General features: G+C 42.9%; 1 protein-coding gene and 1 pseudogene across 1 annotated transcript in view; both read left to right on the top strand.

Annotated features, from left to right (window-relative positions):
• Decr1 (2,4-dienoyl-CoA reductase 1) overlaps positions 1-5,209 on the top strand; it is a 25,266-nt gene extending 20,057 nt beyond the window's left edge. The window contains exons 6-10 of the mRNA XM_005362334.2: positions 137-236; positions 1,844-1,916; positions 4,122-4,268; positions 4,693-4,755; positions 4,850-5,209. Of these exons, the coding sequence (XP_005362391.1) occupies positions 137-236; positions 1,844-1,916; positions 4,122-4,268; positions 4,693-4,755; positions 4,850-4,909 (443 nt within the window). The 3' untranslated portion in view covers positions 4,910-5,209. The remainder of the gene's footprint in view (positions 1-136; positions 237-1,843; positions 1,917-4,121; positions 4,269-4,692; positions 4,756-4,849) is intronic.
• Positions 5,210-6,793: 1,584 nt separating this feature from the next.
• Positions 6,794-8,267, top strand: LOC102002394 (annotated as a pseudogene).
• The last annotated feature ends 9,362 nt before the right edge of the window (positions 8,268-17,629 follow it).

Here is a 17,629-nt window from a genome sequence, read left to right as displayed (position 1 = left end):
ACTGTTGGTAACGTGATAGGGACTGATGTAGCTGCACTGTTGGTAACGTGATAGGGACTGATGTAGCTGCACTGTTGGTAACGTGATAGGGACTGGTGTAGCTGCATTGTTGGTAACGTGCCCTTTCACTCCGCAGGAGCCGCATTTCTTGCTATCACTACCATCTATGCCGAGAGCGGATCAGGCTTCGTAGTGCCAAGTTCTTCAGCTAAATCAGGCGTGGAAGCCATGAATAAGTGAGCATTACTGTGTTAATCGTGTTGCTGAAAATAGATCAAAGTTCTCAGGTCTCCGTCCGGAGAAGGTAAAAGAGGCTGATTTGGAGCGACCATGTTTGATCACATGACCCCGTGCCCCAGGACTGGTTTTACTGACCTGGACTCCTACCGATGCTCTCAGACTACCTTAATAGGCACCCTGTAGTTTTATGAAGCTCACTGACTTTTATCTGTTGCAGTCACAGTGTCTTAAGGTCGTCATTATGTCACACACGTTCTCCTTTTATAAACCTCTCAGGAGGGAATGTTTTCCTGAGTTTTATACCAAAACCAGTTGCTCTTCTGAGCAATCAATATGCTGTTCTCACCGGCACTGCCAACTCCAAGACTGACCAGGCTTATCATTTTCACAGGGTCATGGTAAGAGGATGCAAATTTGCCGTTATATACAACACGTTGAGGGATTGTGTGTTGAAACTGGGTTTCTTTACACAGCCCGCTGTGCTGGAACTCACTCTCTAGACTAGGCTGGCATCTCAGAAATCCACCTGCCTCCCGAGTGCTGAGAGTAAAGGGATGCCCCACCACGTCTGTCTACATAAAACATCTTAATGTGTTGCTCTTAGCTTCATTTTGGCTCCATTATGCTTTCTCGTCTGCTTTGGCCCATCCCCCTTCTTCCCTTCTGTCGTCCCCTCCTTGTTTGCATGATTTGTATCTTTTAAGGGAACTTAAATCCTCCTTTTGCAACCATGTTAAGTACATATATGTACAAATGCACACACAAAAAGCATGCCAGTGCCATCTAGCAAATATGATCGTGTTAAACAATAGACTGTCAAGTGTATTTCTAAACAGGCCACCACAAGGTCCCATGTTTGCTCTTGGGATTGTGTTTTGGTTTTAGGGCATTCAAGGTTTGGTTTGAGTCTTATTTCCTTTGAAGTTCAGTTTAACAGTTATGGTAAAGCCTAGTCAAACAAGCCTGTGTTCATCATTTAAACCTGGGTAGTCCATGTCTTCCTCAGGTGATAAACCTGTGCTGCCACCTGCAGACATTGTGATCCAGTGCATGAGCTGGAAAGAAAAGCCATGGCCTTTGTAAATGTAAGCCAGGGCTGCAGACAGTGGTGAGAACGAGGAGCCCAAAGCTCTCATGCAAACCCCGCTGACTTTGAACTCATAGAAATCCACCTACTTGTGTCTCCCGAGTGCTGGGATTAAAGGCCTGTGTCAATATGCCTGGCATATTAGATCTCTCATTGTAATCTGCAGACGGTAGGTGTCGCGACTAAGGGCATTGAGACGTTAAGTGTTAAGTTGTGTAGTAGAGGAGGCAAGGGTGCAGCCATGGCCCAGACTCCCAGAGGCCGACAGATGACCAGCGTGACCCCGAGGAAAGGTTCAGTCTTTCTGGCTTCAGTTACCTGGCTATTTGTAACGTTCTTCCCTGTGGGTGTGCGATTCCTGGCAAGCGGTGAATGTGCGGTGTAGTCCTGGGTAGTCTTGTTTGAACACACAACACAGTAGTTTACAGTGTACTTCGTTTAACTTTTAGGAGTCTTGGAGCTCCATGGGGGTAAATATGGAATGCAATTTACTGTTTCATCTTCTTTGATCTTTAGGTCTCTTGCAGCTGAGTGGAGTAGATATGGGATGCGATTCAATATAATTCAGCCGGGGCCTATAAAAACCAAAGTAAGTTTTATTTGACATATTATAACACTGTGATTGATTAAAAGAGTTAAACAGTGGTGGATGCATTCTGACTGCTGTGTGGGGACTTTCCAGGGACGCCTGGATCAGAAGCTCTTGTAGGGAAGGAGTGAGTGGGACTGGAATTAATATATATATATATATATATATATATATATATATATATATATATATATATATATATATTATAGGGGCTGATCTATTGGGAGCTCACCAAGGCCAGCTGGACTGGGACTGAAAAAGCATGGGATATAACCCGGACTCTCTGAACATAGCAGACTATGAGGGCTGCTGAGAAGCCAAGGACAATGGCACTGGGTTTTGATCCTACTTCATGTGCTGGCTTTGTGGGAGCCTAGCCAGTTTGGATGTTCACCTTCCTAGACATGGACGGAGGGGGGAGGACCTTGGACTTTCCACAGGGCAGGGAACCCTGACTGCTCTTCGGACTGGAGAGGGAGTGGGAGAGGTGGGGGAGTGAAATGGGAGGATGGGAGGAGGCGGAAATTTTTTTCAATAAAAAACTATAATATATAATAGTATTAATATTAACATATAACATTATACATAATGTATAATAGTATATAATGTATAAACTATAATATATAATAGTATTAATATTAACATATGTATAATATACTATAATATATAATAGTATTGATATTAACATATGTATAATATGTTAATATCAATACTATTATATATTACATATATACACATATATATGTCTAATAAAACTAATGGGAAAATAACTGAAAGACAAAGCACACAGTTCTCATTGCCTCTGTTGCACACTATCCCAGAAGAACTAGAATCCTAAAGTCACAGAGGCCTCTCTGCTGCAGTCCAGTGACTAGGAGACTTCATCTGCTTCATGCACTTATTTGCCTTGTATTTCTTTATCATTTTTTAATTTTTGGATTTATTCAGTTTTATTTTATATGCAAGTGTCTGTGTGTGTCGGCCTGCACGTACATCTGTGTACCACTCACATGCTTGGTGCCACAAGAGGTCAGAAGAGGGCAGTAAACTCCCTGGAACTGTAGTTAGGGGTGGCTGTGAACCACCCTGTAGGAGCTTAGATTGTACCGAGTCCTCTGTAGGAGCAACAAGGGCGCGTATCTGCTGAGCCATCTCTTCGGTCCCTGCATTGAATTTTTTGGGTGCCCCCCCGTATACAAAGGTATTGTGAGAGCTTTTGTGTCAGAGCGCTTCCCAAGAAGAGAAGCTTGGAGTGGAGACGTGGGGATAGGGGTTATACCCGACGTTAAAGAGAGAAAAAGCTGAAGCCCAGAACTTTCCTGGCGAGATATGATGGAATGTCTTGGGAGACCTGCAGGCTCACCGGGCCCCTCTAGGGGGAGCCCTCTCACCTGTGTTAGGAGAAAATCCATTGCATAGAAATAGGTCTGGAAGAGAAGGAACCATCATTTTTGTGAGTCTGTGAACACCGAGCTCACCTTGCCGAGTTCCACACGTCAGGCACAGATAGAGACTCGCCAATGTAATTACTGCTTGCTTTTTCTCAGATGGAGTTGGGGTTAGTTGCTCTTATTTTACCTTTTCTATTAGAGAAGAAAGGAAGTTCTCTTTAAACATTTTATATTTGAATTACTTTTTTTTTGAATTTACTCAACGAAATAACAATCCCACTGTCTCCACTGCACAGAGTAATCTCAAAGTTCTTTTGGGTGTATTGTTTGTTCATTTGAGTTTTTAAAAAATAACAAATTTATTTTATGTGTATTGGTGTGAAGGTGTCAGAACCCCTGGAACTGGAGTTACAGTTGTGAGCTGCCATGTGGGTGCTGGGAATTGAACCTGGGTCGTCTGAAAGACCAGCCAGTGCTCTTAACTGCTGAGCCATCTCTCCAGGTCCTGCTCATTCGATTTTTAGGAATGACTTGCTGCGATAGGAGAAATGAAAAACTCACATAATTGCATTCTTGATAGATATTTTTCTTTTAAAGGGTACATTCAGGTAAAATGACCAATTTTGACAGACAGTAACTGTGGAAGACCTTGGTGACATTCTTTTTCCAGCGTCTAAGGTGTGAATAACATGCTATAGTACAAGTTGTATTTTATATAAGATTGAGAAATTAAAGACATCTACACACACGCACACACACAAACACACACTTGCAGACACACACTAAATAAATTTTTCTTTTTTTTATTGCCAAGGGTGCCTTTAGCCGTTTGGACCCAACTGGGAGATTTGAGAAAGAAATGATTGAAAGAGTTCCCTGTGGTCGGCTGGGGACTGTGGAGGAACTTGCAAATCTAGCCACTTTCCTGTGCAGTGATTATGCGTCTTGGATTAATGGGGCGGTAAGCATTGCTGCGTGTCTTGACTTTTGGGGGTGTGTCGGGAGCCCTATTTTGGAATCAGACCTAATAATGCTAAATATAAATATGATTTAAAAAATATTTAGTTAGCTGTAAATCAGATAAAATATTTATGCATTATTCATCTTAAACATTCCTTCCTTCCTTCCTTGATATATTAATTTTATTAAGTTCAAGTTTCCTTGGTGGATATTGTTTAAAGATGATGTTTAAATTAGGTCAAATTTTGTGGACAGAGCATTCTAACCATAACAAATAGATTGAGATTATACCTCAGATCTTTTCATTTGAAATGTGAACTTTGATTGAAGCCACCCAAGAGACTTCATTAATTTAGGGTTTGAGGGTGGATGATGGCTGGGAGAGCCCTCCAAAGGCGTGAAAGGGTTTGTGGTGTCTCTTTCAGGTCATTAGATTTGATGGCGGAGAGGAAGTATTCCTGTCAGGTGAATTCAACTCTCTCAAGAAGGTAATGCCTTTGGTTCATACATGACTACAAGCCAGGATACTGGGCTTTACATTGTGTGTAGAGCCGATAAAACTGATATCTTTCCCTCCCTCAGGTCACCAAGGAGGAGTGGGATGTAATTGAAGGGCTCGTCAGGAAGACAAAAGGCTCCTAGGATGGCTTCGTCTTCACCTGGGACAAGAGGGACATGAAGACGAGGCAGACGGACCACTTGTTTTCAGGGTTCATAGATGTTTGCTTAGATGATTTCTGTAGCTGACCTCTTTCTGTAGATTTCTGTAGATGACCTCTGAGCTGCACCTGAGCCCCCATAAACGGTTGGACAGGCATCCAGTGCTCGCGATGTGCCAGATCAGGGGCGGTCACTGTGTACTGGAGGATAAAATGGGCAGGGTAGCTTTTCTTTAAAACAAAATGATAGAAACAAAAAGGAGTAAAGATTTCTTTTCTAAAATTATTCTTGTGTCAGTGAGACGGCTCTGTAGGTAAAGGCACTTGCTGCTAAGCCTGATGATCTGGGTTTTTTGTTTTTGTTTTTTTTTGTTTGTTTGTTTTCGAGACAGGGTTTCTCTGTGGCTTTGGATCCTGTCCTGGAACTAGCTCTGTAGACCAGGCTGGTCTCGAATGCACAGAGATCCACCTGCCTCTGCCTCCCGAGTGCTGGGATTAAAGGCGTGCACCACCACTGCCCGGCTTGATGATCTGGGTTTAATCTCAAGGACCAACATGGTAGGAGAGCACCAGCTCCCCAGAATTACCAACTGACAGCTACTTGTGAACTGAGCATTCCTGAGCACACGCGCATGTGTGCACACGCATACACACACACGCATGCGCGCGCACACACACAATGCAAAATCATCTTTCACAGTTTCATCCATATGCATGAATGGTTTTGTTATATTCAACCTCTCCCATTATTCTCTCCCATGGAACCTTTTCTTTCTACCTGTCCACTCGTAACTTCAGGGTTGTTTCCATTGGCGTGGGTGGGAGATTATTTCCTTGAACAAGGGGATGTCCGTATACCTGAGGAATTTGACCTCTTCTCCCCAGTGACCACTAACTGCATGAACAGGCTGAGCTTTCTTATAGAACCCAGGATCGCCAGCCCTTGGATGGTACCACCTCCTAGGGGCTGAGCCCTCCCCACATTGGCTACTAATTGAGAAAATGCCTTACAGCTGGATCTCATAGGGGCATCATTTCCTACCAGCTGAGGCTCCTTCCTCGCAGGTGATTTTAGCTTGAGTCAAGTTGACTCAAATCTAGCCAGTTCATGCACTCCCTCATCTCCCATATGGTAGGGAAAGATGCCCTCCCCCTCTGCCCTTCCCCTGCAGCAGGTGAAAGAGCTGGACCCCCGGATCAAAAGGGTTGGAGAACTAGCCCAAGAACGGGGACCCTGCACCCCTTCAGCGCAGCACACTAGAGCTAACCTTGTTGTGTGTGTGGGAGGGGCACAGGTGAGTCCTCCTGCGGGCATGAGAATAGGGAAGTTCACCACTATTCCCCCCACTCCGTATGCACCCCTACAGTAATCAGGAGAGAGGGTCCTTCACCTTTCTTGGTCAAGACAACGGAGCAGGCCCTGGCGGTGTGAGTGTGGGTGAGGGCCCGAGAGCAGGTGAACTGGTCCAGTTCCTTGCGACAAGCAGTGTTTCAGAATGCGTGTTTACGAAGGGGAAAAACTGGCGGACTGACCAGCCCAGCTACCACCCAGGCCCAGAACCAGGCCTTTGAATTAGCCGACTCCAACATCCCCCTTCATCTATGAACGGTTGGAACATATGACGGAGACGAACATGCAGATTCAAAACTGCAGGATCTCCATGACACAGGCCAGCAGGGTTTCCAAGAGGAGCCCCAGTGAGAGCCTGTTGTGGATGGTGTAGCAGACACCAGAGGCCTGGAAGGGGGAGGGTGTGACCCACTGGGCCAGCACAGTAGCTTCTACCGCAGGATTCTTATTTTTCCCTTTTGGTTTGTTTTGCTTTGTTTAGTTTTGATTTTTCTTTTAAATTTTGTTTTGTTTTTTTGGGGGGGCGGTTGCAGTGGTGGAGGTTAGATATTGGGGGGCGAGATGGGTAGGATCAGGATGTGTGATAGAAATCCGCAAAGAGGATACGTGCGTTGGCTTACTCCTTTCTGTCTATTGACACGGCGGAGGAAGCATCGCTGAGGGCTCCCATTTCCCTGCCGTCATGTCTAAGTCAGAGTCTCCCAAGGAGCCGGAACAGCTGCGGAAGCTCTTCATTGGAGGGCTGAGCTTCGAAACAACCGACGAGAGTCTGAGGAGCCATTTTGAGCAATGGGGAACACTCAACGGACTGCGTGGTCATGAGAGATCCAAACACCAAACGATCCAGGGGCTTTGGGTTTGTTACGTACGCCGCTGTGGAGGAAGTGGATGCCGCTATGAATGCAAGACCCCATAAGGTGGATGGAAGAGTTGTGGAACCTAAGAGAGCTGTGCCAAGAGAGGATTCTCAGAGACCAGGTGCCCACTTAACCGTGAAGAAGGTCTTTGTCGGTGGTATTTAAAGAAGACACGGAGGAACACCAACTTGAGAGACTATTTTGAGCAGTATGGGAAAATTGAAGTGACTGAAATCATGGCTGACAGAGGCGGTGGAAAAAAGAGAGGTTTTGCTTTTGTCACCTTTGATGACCATGACTCTGTGGACAAGATTGTTATTCAGAAATACCATACTGTGAACGGGCACAACTGTGAAGTAAGAAAAGCCTTATCCAGGCGGGAGATGGCTAGTGCATCGTCCAGCCAAAGAGGTCGAAGTGGTTCTGGAAACTTTGGTGGTGGTCGTGGAGGCGGTTTTGGCGGCAGTGACAATTTTGGTCGATGGGGAAACTTCAGCGGTCGTGGTGGCTTCGGTGGCAGCCGTGGTGGCAGTGGGGATGGCTATAATGGATTTGGTAATGATGGGAGCAATTTCGGAGGTGGTGGAAGCTACAATGATTTTGGCAATTGCAACAATCGGTCTTCAAATTCTGGACCAATGAAAGGAGGAAACTTTGGAGGCAGAAGCTGTGGCCCTTATGGTGGTGGAGGCCAGTACTTTGCTAAACCACGAAATCAAGGTGGCTATGGTGGCTCCAGCAGCAGCAGCAGCAGCGCAGCTATGGCAGTGGCAGGAGGTTCTAGTTACAGCCAGGAAACAAAGCTTAGCAGGAGAGGAGAGCCAGAGAAGTGACAGGAAGCTACAGGTTACCACAGATTTGTGAACTCAGCCAAGCACAGTGGTGGCAGGGCCTGGCTGCTACAAAGAAGACGTGTTTTAGACAATACTCATGTGTATGGGCAAAAAAACTCGAGGACTGTATTGTGACTAATTGTATAACAGGTCATTTTAGTTTCTGTTCTGCGGAAAGTGTACAGCATTCCAACAAAGGGTTTTACTCTAGACCTCTTCTCACCCATGCTGTTGATTGCTAAATGTAATAGTCTGATCATGACACTGAATAAATGTCTTTTTTTTTCTTTTAAAAAAAAAGAAATCTGCAAAGAATCGAAAAAAGGTAATATAACCTTGTAAGGTTTCATTATTTCTTTCCTTTCCCTTTTTAAAAAGATGCATTTTATTTATGTATGTGTATCTGTAATGTGTGGGTATATGCAGAAGCTAGAAGCGGCATCCAATCTCCCAGAGTTATTAAGTTATAGGTGGTTGACAGCGACCCACTTCTCATGTGGGTGAGCTGGCTTTCAGCTATTGTTGAGCCATTTCTTTAGCCCCTGTTTTCTTCAGCAAAATACTAGGTTGTGATATCTTCTTCATGGGGTTATTGTGAAGTAAGATGAAATAAAATTGTTTTCAAAATACAAAGCTCATCAATGAGAAATTGACCTCCCCAACTTTTTTTCTTTTTTCCTTTCGCTTTCCCTTTCTTTGTCATTTTACTTTAAAATTATATCTTAATTTTTATTTAAGACTATTTTTAAATTTAGATATACTTTGATTATCTTCTTCCCCTCCAAGTCCTTCCCAGATCCTTTTCCCTTCCCCCCCTTAAAGAACTTTAAGTTCTTTTTCAATATACCCCCCCCCCAAACAATACAGCAACACCCTCCTGATGGGGAACCTCCTTCAGCCAATGGCCTTTAAGAGGCTGGACCAGGTTGGGGGCGTGACTTAGGGTACCAAGAAGCCACGGTCCCACCCAGCTCACTCTCTCTCCTCTGGACTACACCTGGATGTCCGACCCAATTCATATTTTCTCTGCTGTAATCCGCGAGTTCCCTTTTAATAAAGAAAACCTTAGTATACTCTATACGGAGTTAGCTTGGAATCATTTGACTCACGCTGGCTCCATTTGACACATTCTGCATCACCCCCCCCAAAACCAGGAACACACCCACCACAAGAAAAACCCAGATAAAAACACACCAAATAAAAAAGCACACTAAAAAACTGTGGAGTTCGTTATATGTTTGGCAGCTACGGAACCTGAGGCTTGTCCTTCTGTTGGTTGGTTGGTTGATACACCCAGTATCTCTCTATTGGAGAAACTGATTGATTGTTCCACTCCTGGTAGGTATCAGTGAAGCTTCGATTGTTAACCTTCACCCTAGCAGCTAGGTTTTCACTCATTAAAAAAATATAACTAAATAGAATGTAATTAGATAAAACAAAAACTATCACACCGAAGCTGGACAAGACTACCAACAGACGGTAAAGAACCTAAGAAAAGGCGCAAGAATTAGAGACCCATTCTTTTGGCTCACTCGGGAATCACGTAAAAACACTAAACCAGAAGCCATAATATTGATGCAGAGGACCTGGTGCAGACCCCTGTAAGCCCTGTTTATGCTGCTCCAGTCTCTGTGAGTTTATTTGAGCGTTGCTCATGTTGATTGAGGGGTCTTGTTTTCTTGGTATCCTCCATCCCCTCCGGCTTTCACACCCTTTCCACCTCCTCTTCTATAGGGTTCCCTGAGATCTGAGGGGAGGGATTTGATGGAGACATCCTATTTAGGGATGCGTGTTTCAGGGTCTCACAGCATACAGAGGGGAATCCCACATTGGTGATCTAAATGAAACCAGCAAATAATGGGGTAATGGGAGGGGGAACAGAGTTCCAAGTGGACTGTCACCTGTCACCAAATGAAGCTTCTGATACTGAACTGGGTTACATTGAATTGAGTTGTTGGCCAAAGTGTCCCCATGAGAATCCCCAAACAACCTAGGCTGCTGTGAAGACTATAGGTTGTTCTCCATAGACTTACCACAAGGCCTCATTGCTGAACACGGTACCTACACAACCCATTGAAGATGGAGATGTTGATCAGGTGCCTATTTAGATCCTTTACTCCTATGCCAGCATCTTTGGTACAAGAAAGTACTTGTTTTAAAGATGTGATTATCATAGACAGACTAAGAATACCAAAGAATAGAGAAAGAAAACTTGATAATCTCCTAAAAGAGATGTTAATGTCTGAGATTATTTGATCTGACTCTTTCCTTTTTAATTAGTTGTTTTTATAAAAGCATATGGAATTTACCCAAAATGTCTACTTCAGCCCCTATTCTTCAGCTGACTTCCCTTAACAATTATCTTTAATAGTTTCTTTTTCCCCCCAGAATATAGTTTCGCTTTTGAAAGAACCATACTTTGTTATTTTTGGGGGGGGGGTGGGTGAAGCCTCCCAGTTTTCCCAAATATATTGGCTTTCTTCTGTGGATAATGATTTAGCTTGAGTCTCTACCATATCCTCCTTCGCCCTCTCACCATTAACCAAATGCACACAGATAGATCAGATCCCCCCTTCAATTCCAGTAAGTCTACCAATACAGTCTCAAACCTCTTTTTTTGTTAAATGGATACTGTATTGACCTTTTTATGATTTACAAAATACAGCTTACAATGTTTTCTTAATTACCTTCCTTTCTTTTAATAGTTCATATTTTATTATAACCAAGGAAAAACTTAAACTCTAGTTTTACTTGGCTTCTTTTTGACTTTAGTCACTGAAATAGGGGGATGGTGAGTTGGTTCAGGTAGTAAAATGTCTGTCACATGACTGTGAAGGCCTGAGTTTGGTCCTCCAGTGCCCATCCCTCAAAGCTAGACATAATGGTGTATATCCATAATCACAGCCCTGGACATTGGAGCAGTGGAGACCGGAGGATGCCTGGGGTTTTCTCCCCAGCCAGACTAGTCACTTGGTGAACTCCGGGTTCAACGAGAGACCCTGTCTCAGAAGACAAGGTTAAGAACAATTGAGAAAGGCACCCGGCATCAACTTCTGCCTTTCACAAATACAGCCACACGTATACATTTGCACACACAACAATCACTCTCTTTGGAGGTCACCCAGCTGATCAACCTGTTTCTAACTTAACTTTTGGGTAATATTCCCACTTAATTCTGTAGGTAGTCCTGTTAATAATTTATGAAATTTTGTCTGAGACATTAATAAGATATTGACTTCTTCCGTAGTGACCTGATTCTTTCCTTTTCCCAAGACTGAAGTCACCAAAATGATAAGATATGTTCAGGACTGAGAGGGACATCATGACCCACAGATCACCAGCTAGTAGGTTCTACTGGTCTTCTTCCAGACTGTCATAGAGGTGCCTAGACGTATTTAGCCATCAGTTCTTCCTTAACCTAAGCCTGCCCTTCCTTCCTTCCTTCCTTCCTTCCTTCCTTCCTTCCTTCCTTCCTTCCTTCCTTCCTTCCTTCCTTCCTTCTTTCCTTTGTGTGGGGTACAAAGACCTTAAAGCTGCAGCTGAATGAAGACAACCTTTGTTGAATAAGGCCTTCCATTTATTTTGGGGGGGGGGTTTGCTGGTTTTCTTTTGTAGGCAGAGCCCCAGGCTGGCTTTAAACTTGCTATGCAGCCAAAGAAGACTTCAGACTTAGGATCCTCCCTCCCTCCACCTCCCTAGTGCAGGAACACTCCATGTTTACCATGCTGGGATTGAACCCAGGACTTCTTGTCTGTTAAACAAGCTCTCTACCCAGTTGTGTTCCCAGTCCCCATCAGTCTTTTCTCCCATCCCAACAACTTGTTCTCAAGTCTTTTCTATTTTATTTTTATGAGACAGGGTCTTACTATATAGCTCTGGCTGTCCTGGATCAGGTTGGCCTAGAGAGTATTAAAGGTGTGCACCACCACACCCAGCTGTTTTGGGTGGCAAGGTGTTAAACCTAACCAGTGGCTGTAGAAATAAGAGCGGTGGCGCTGCGTCCCCAGCACCCCAGCCGCTTGCTAGCTTATGCCGCAAAATAACAACACACAAATTGTATTCATTTAAACACTGCTTGGCCCTTTAGCTCTAGCCCTTACTGGCTCATTCTGATATCCCGATCAACCCATCTCTAATAATCTGTGAGCACCGGTCTTCCCGGGGAAGATTCTAGCCTACGTCCATCCTGGGTTGGAGCTTCATGGCATGTGCCTCAGAGAGCAGAGCTCTCACGTCCGCCCTTGAGATGGGAGCATGGCCTCTCTGCTCCAGAGCGCAGAGGTGTCGAGTCTGATCTCACTTCCTCTTCCTCCCAGCATTCTGTTCTGTTTACTCCTCCCACCTATGTTTTAACCTATCAGGGCAAGCAGCTTCTTTATTTAATTAACCAATGACCTTCCTCCATCAAGTGGCAGCCAATAAATCAGGTTCTTCTTTTTAAAAATATAAATATGATATGTATTCTGATATAATATATATCAATTTTTCATTCTTAGAACTAGTTTCTTTTATAATCAAATTACTACCCCCCTCTCAGGATACTTGATGGTCCTTCCTTATTAGGTGGATTTTAAATCAATATTTTTATTGATTCAAACTGTAATTGGATATGTTTAAGGGGGACAATTTGATATATTGATATATTTGCACAATGTGGAATTGTTTTAACTCAGTAAATAAACATCCATGGTTTGGTTGACTCATATAGTTTCATGGTAAGACTTCTGAAATTTACTTTCTTATTTTGAGATGTGATGTTCATTACGTTTGACTGTAGTTACTTTGCTGTGTAGTAGATCTTAAAATATTTTCTCTGTCCATCTGAAATCCTATGGTCAACTTTACATCTTCCTGCACCCTGCACAAACATCTGGAAACCAACATTTTACTCTCAACTTGATGAGTTTACCTCTGCTGCGTTACATATATAACCGTGATCTACATTACCTTTCTTTTCCGGTGTTTTGAATGAAACTCAACCTTTTAAGCAGATAAATTATTTTTAGACTTTGAAGTGTGACTCATGCCAAACTTTTAGAAGCTGTGTGTGTGTGTGTGTGTGTGTGTGTGTGTGTGTGTGTGGTTATGTGCACAGGTATGGGTGTACCCTGTGTACATATATGTGTTTGTGGAGTCCAGAAGGCAGCTTCAAACATCATTCCTCAAGGTGTGATCCACCTTGGTTTTGGGACAGAGTCTCTCACTTGGACCTGGTGTTTGCTTTTTAATCTAGGCTGACTGGCTAGCAAGCCGCAGGGAGTGTGTCCGACTCTGACTCCCTTTGCCAGAGTTGAAGGGCAGGCACATCATACTTTGCTTCTTATGTAGGTGCTGAGGGTAGAACTCAGGTCCTTTTGATTTGGTGGTAATTACTTTCCCATCTGAGCCATCTCCTCAGCCTCTCCATATTGATCAAAGGTTAAGAAGCTTTAACATTGGTAAAACAGTTTCACGTACTTGTTCTAAAAGTGCACATGGATTTATAACCCCTGAGCGGCGAAATGCCTGCTATCAATGAAAACTACCTATTGATAAAGAACAAGTCAGAGCTCACTTAAGAATGTGTTTAGCGATTTGGTTAGAGTGCTTGGCTAGCATGTGTGTGTTTGATTAAGTTTCTATAATTGAGAATTTTGAGTTGTACTTGTTGATATTGAGGTATTTAAAATTGTTTGATGTGTCTGAGTTTGTATGCTTTTTAAAAATCATTGAGTTTTGTAATTATGGCATGTGACTATAAGAGACGGACAAAAAGATGAAGACTCCGAGTCTGGCCGAGGCGATCCAATGGGAGAGCATGGAGGTTTCCTACACTAAGGTCTTTCTGTGTATGAAAGAGAGAAAACCTCCAAGATCAGATGAGACCGGGTGTGTTCAGGCACAGCTGGTCAGAGCTCACTCTGGACTGACAGCACGGGAACGTGCATAGGATCAAACTAGGGCCCACTGAATGTGGGTTTTCTGTGGGCCAGTTGGCAGCGGGACCAGATTTATCCCTACTGCTTGAACTGGCGTCTCTGAGCACATCCTCTTTGGAGGGATACCTCGCTTATTCTATATAGAGGGGTGAGGGGAGTGTTAGAGTTTATTGCCTGCCCAGGGGAAACCTAACCCTTTCTGAGGAGTGGATTGGGGGGAGGATGGGGTGCAGGGAAGGCTGGAATGAGAGGAGGGAGGAAGTGGCACAGGGATAATTGTGTAAAATGAGAAAAGATTGTATTTAAAAATTCTTGATTGAGTTGCTGAGGAATCCCATCTGGACGGAACCTTCATCTGGCGATGGACCCACACTGGAACACTGGACTGAGCTCCCAAAGTCCCAATGAGGAACAGAAGGAGGGAGAAGATGAGCAAGGAAGTCAGGACCAAGAGGGGTGCAACCACCCACGGAGACAGTGGGGCTGATCTATTGGGAGCTCACCAAGGCCAGCTGGATTGTGACTGGAAAAGCAGGGGATAAACCCGGACTCTCTGAATATGGCGGACAATGAGGGCTGCTGAGAAGCCAAGGACAATGGCACTGGGTTTTGATCCTACTTCTTGTTCTGGCTTTGTGGGGGCCTAGCCAGTTTGGATGTTCACCTTCCTAGACCAGGATGGAGGGGGGAGGACTTCGGACTTTCCACAGGGCAGGGAACCCTGACTGCTCTTCAGACTCGAGAGGGAGGGGGAGAGGAGGGGGGGAGGGGAGAGGAGTGGGAGGCTGGGAGGAGGCGGAAAATTTTTTTTTCTTTCTCAATAAAAAAAACAATAAAAAAAGGAAAAAAAATAAAAATTCTTGATTCATGGGTAATCAGACAGGCTACTCTTGGGTGGTAACTACATCCTTTTTTTTTTTTCCCTTGAGAATTCTTACAGTCAGTCTTCTTGGTCCTTTTGGTAAGAATCCTTTTATTGTATCAATGGAAATGGTAATACTGGCAATTAAAGTAGGGTTATTGATAGAGGTATCACTCATAATTGCTGTGTGAAAATCTCAGTAAACATCTCAAGATAGAGTGACAGTCACTATTTCCTTATTGTTCATGTGGAACCTGGGGCAGGAAGAGTGGAAGTGACTGAGAAACAGAGCTGAGCAGCCCAAGTCTCAGAAGATAGCCTTAGGTGTTTTACAGAGGAGGCTACCCCCAAAGGCCCAGGCAAATTATATGGCTTGTACCAGGTCACACAGTGATCTGGTTAGATTTCTCATGAGTTCATAACTTAAAGATAATAAACAGGATCTAAGCTGTACTTATGAAATTTTTTAAATGGAAAAGGCCCATTTGTATAAACTTTCTAATTTAAGAAGAATATGAACAAGGAGTCATCACAGAATCAACACACGCATATAACGGTCTGAGATAGAGTGTGGCCAAGAATCCAGAAACCCCACCTCTGTCCCTCAACAGGAATTGCTCCCTCCTCTTTGGGACTAGCCACTATCTTGACATTTAGTACAATAACTACATGACTTCTCTTGACACACTGAGCTTGTGCTGCCCTATTTCTGGCTTTATTCCTGTGTAGAAGCTGCTCAGGCACTCGAGTTGGTTTATAACATTTCTTTGAGTGTATGGAGTGTGTGGACCACAGTTTGTCAGTTTTGCTGTGGATGGATGTTGCAGTTGTTTCTAGTTTGAATCTGTCCTCAATGCCACGCTGTTGGGTGATGGAGACAGTATCAACCTGTCTCCAGTAGATTGATACTGTGTATATAATCACTAGGCTATGGAAATTTGGTAGAGAATGTTCAAATTTAGTAGGTATGGTAAATTGTTTTCCAAAGGGTTTATTCTTTAAGTTTCCATTACATAATGGGGGGATTTCCACTATACGACAACCTCATCAACTCTCTTAGGAGCAGCTAGTAGGATCCCATTTTTAAAGTTTGTGTTTCTTATGATTAACAATGAAATTGATTATTTTTATGTTTATTGGACAATGAAATGTCCTCTTGTGAATACCTAGTCAGCTTACCTGTTTCTCAACTGTGTTTATTTTAATGTTAATATTGAGGAATAATTTGTATTTTCTTTGCCACTTGTGTTATAATTTTCACACTCTTAGTAGTATGCATGTGTGGATGCTCTCTTATTTATAGGGTATTGCTTTTCAGTGTTTCTTCCAAATGGCTAAAAACTATTTCTGGGCCCAGAGTATTAAAGATACCTCAGCATTATCTGCATACCATCGTGCTAGAGTAGTAATGATACCTTAGTGTTATCTGTATACCATTTATATTTAGAGTGGAATTAAGCTGAAATGCATTTCATTCAAGGTTTGAGGCAGATTTGTGCAAGTGGTCTTACATCCACACTTCTAGATTTATATTCTTTTTATTCTTCTTCCTGTTCTCTGCCCAGGAAAGGATCTGTCGCATATGTGTGAGCTGACTTACTGCACTGTCAGCATTTTGACAGTTTTCTGGAACTTGAGTCCACCATGATGGTCTTGCTACTAGATCCATGACCACAGTTGCTGTCAGCACTCTGAGGTGTCTTTTGAGAAATGCTACTATTAGTGTTGGGTATGAAGGCACACATCTGTAATTCTGTTACTAGGGTGGCTAAGTCAAGAGGATCAAGAGTTCAAGACCAGTATGCACTACCTGGTGAGACCCTGCCTCAGAAAAATGAACAGATGAATTAAGAAACACAACCCCTAATAAAACATAAACCAACATGAGAAGAACTACTACAATTATATTTTTCTACTGTAGATTTTGTTCGACCATTATTGTAAGAATGCAAAACTTGGTGCCATTTTAATATCTATTTTGTCAAACAGCTATTTTTCTATAAATTTAGAAGATCTTTGCACATTCCTCTTGCTTTCAAGATCTTTCATAAAAAAAACATGTGGCTAAATAACTTGAGAAAAAAGAACTCTTTAAATATTTGGATCTTCTGGGATTTCTTTGTTGGTTAATCGCAAAAACTCTCCATATGTCTAAGCCTTGTAGTCAGTCATTCATTGAACAAAGTTTTTTTTAGAGCCCTTAAACTATAATGATTCAAGATATCTACATTTCTACCCTAATTGATAATAGAATACGTATCCACTAGCACTTTGGGGAGAGAAACAAATAGGAGAGAGTAATGTAATTTTCTTTATTCTTAGTAGTTAAATTCAGTGTAAAATCACTGCTTCCAAATGCTTCCTACAGCAAAAAGCCAGTCTGTTGTTCCCTCCCTACATGGGATATGGGGTTCTTTCTTTGTTTGTTGTTTGTTTTGTTTTCTATGGCAGATCCCTTTTTATTCACTTGAGGGAAAAGGCCCACAATTTTTTGTTGTTATTTTTAAAAACTAGAAAAAAGTGCTTAATAGGAATATTCTAGCTGATCCAGGCCTTCATTGACTCTTTAATGGCAACTATGAACTCATAGACTCTGTCATTGGGTTTTGCTTTGCAATAAAGAACCTAAGGCCATTAGTCATTATTTGCGATCTATAACCAGTATAGGCTATACTAGCTTAAAAATACATGAAATTGAGCTACATGTGAGCCCATGAAGGTTTTAGATTATCATTTACTAGATAAGCTAAATGATTACACTAGCATTTCTCTTCTGATTCTATCTTGAACCTATCTGAGACTCTGAAGATAGGAGTAGAACTATTTTGAATGCTGATCTCAATATGAAATATAGAACCCACAGGATACACAAAAATTTTGAT

The sequence above is a fragment of the Microtus ochrogaster genome, linkage group LG5 (assembly GCF_000317375.1).
Source record: "Microtus ochrogaster isolate Prairie Vole_2 linkage group LG5, MicOch1.0, whole genome shotgun sequence".
NCBI lineage: Eukaryota > Metazoa > Chordata > Mammalia > Rodentia > Cricetidae > Microtus > Microtus ochrogaster.
The sequence above is the reverse complement of the archived record's forward strand: the minus strand, read 5'-3'. Positions and strand labels throughout refer to the sequence as shown.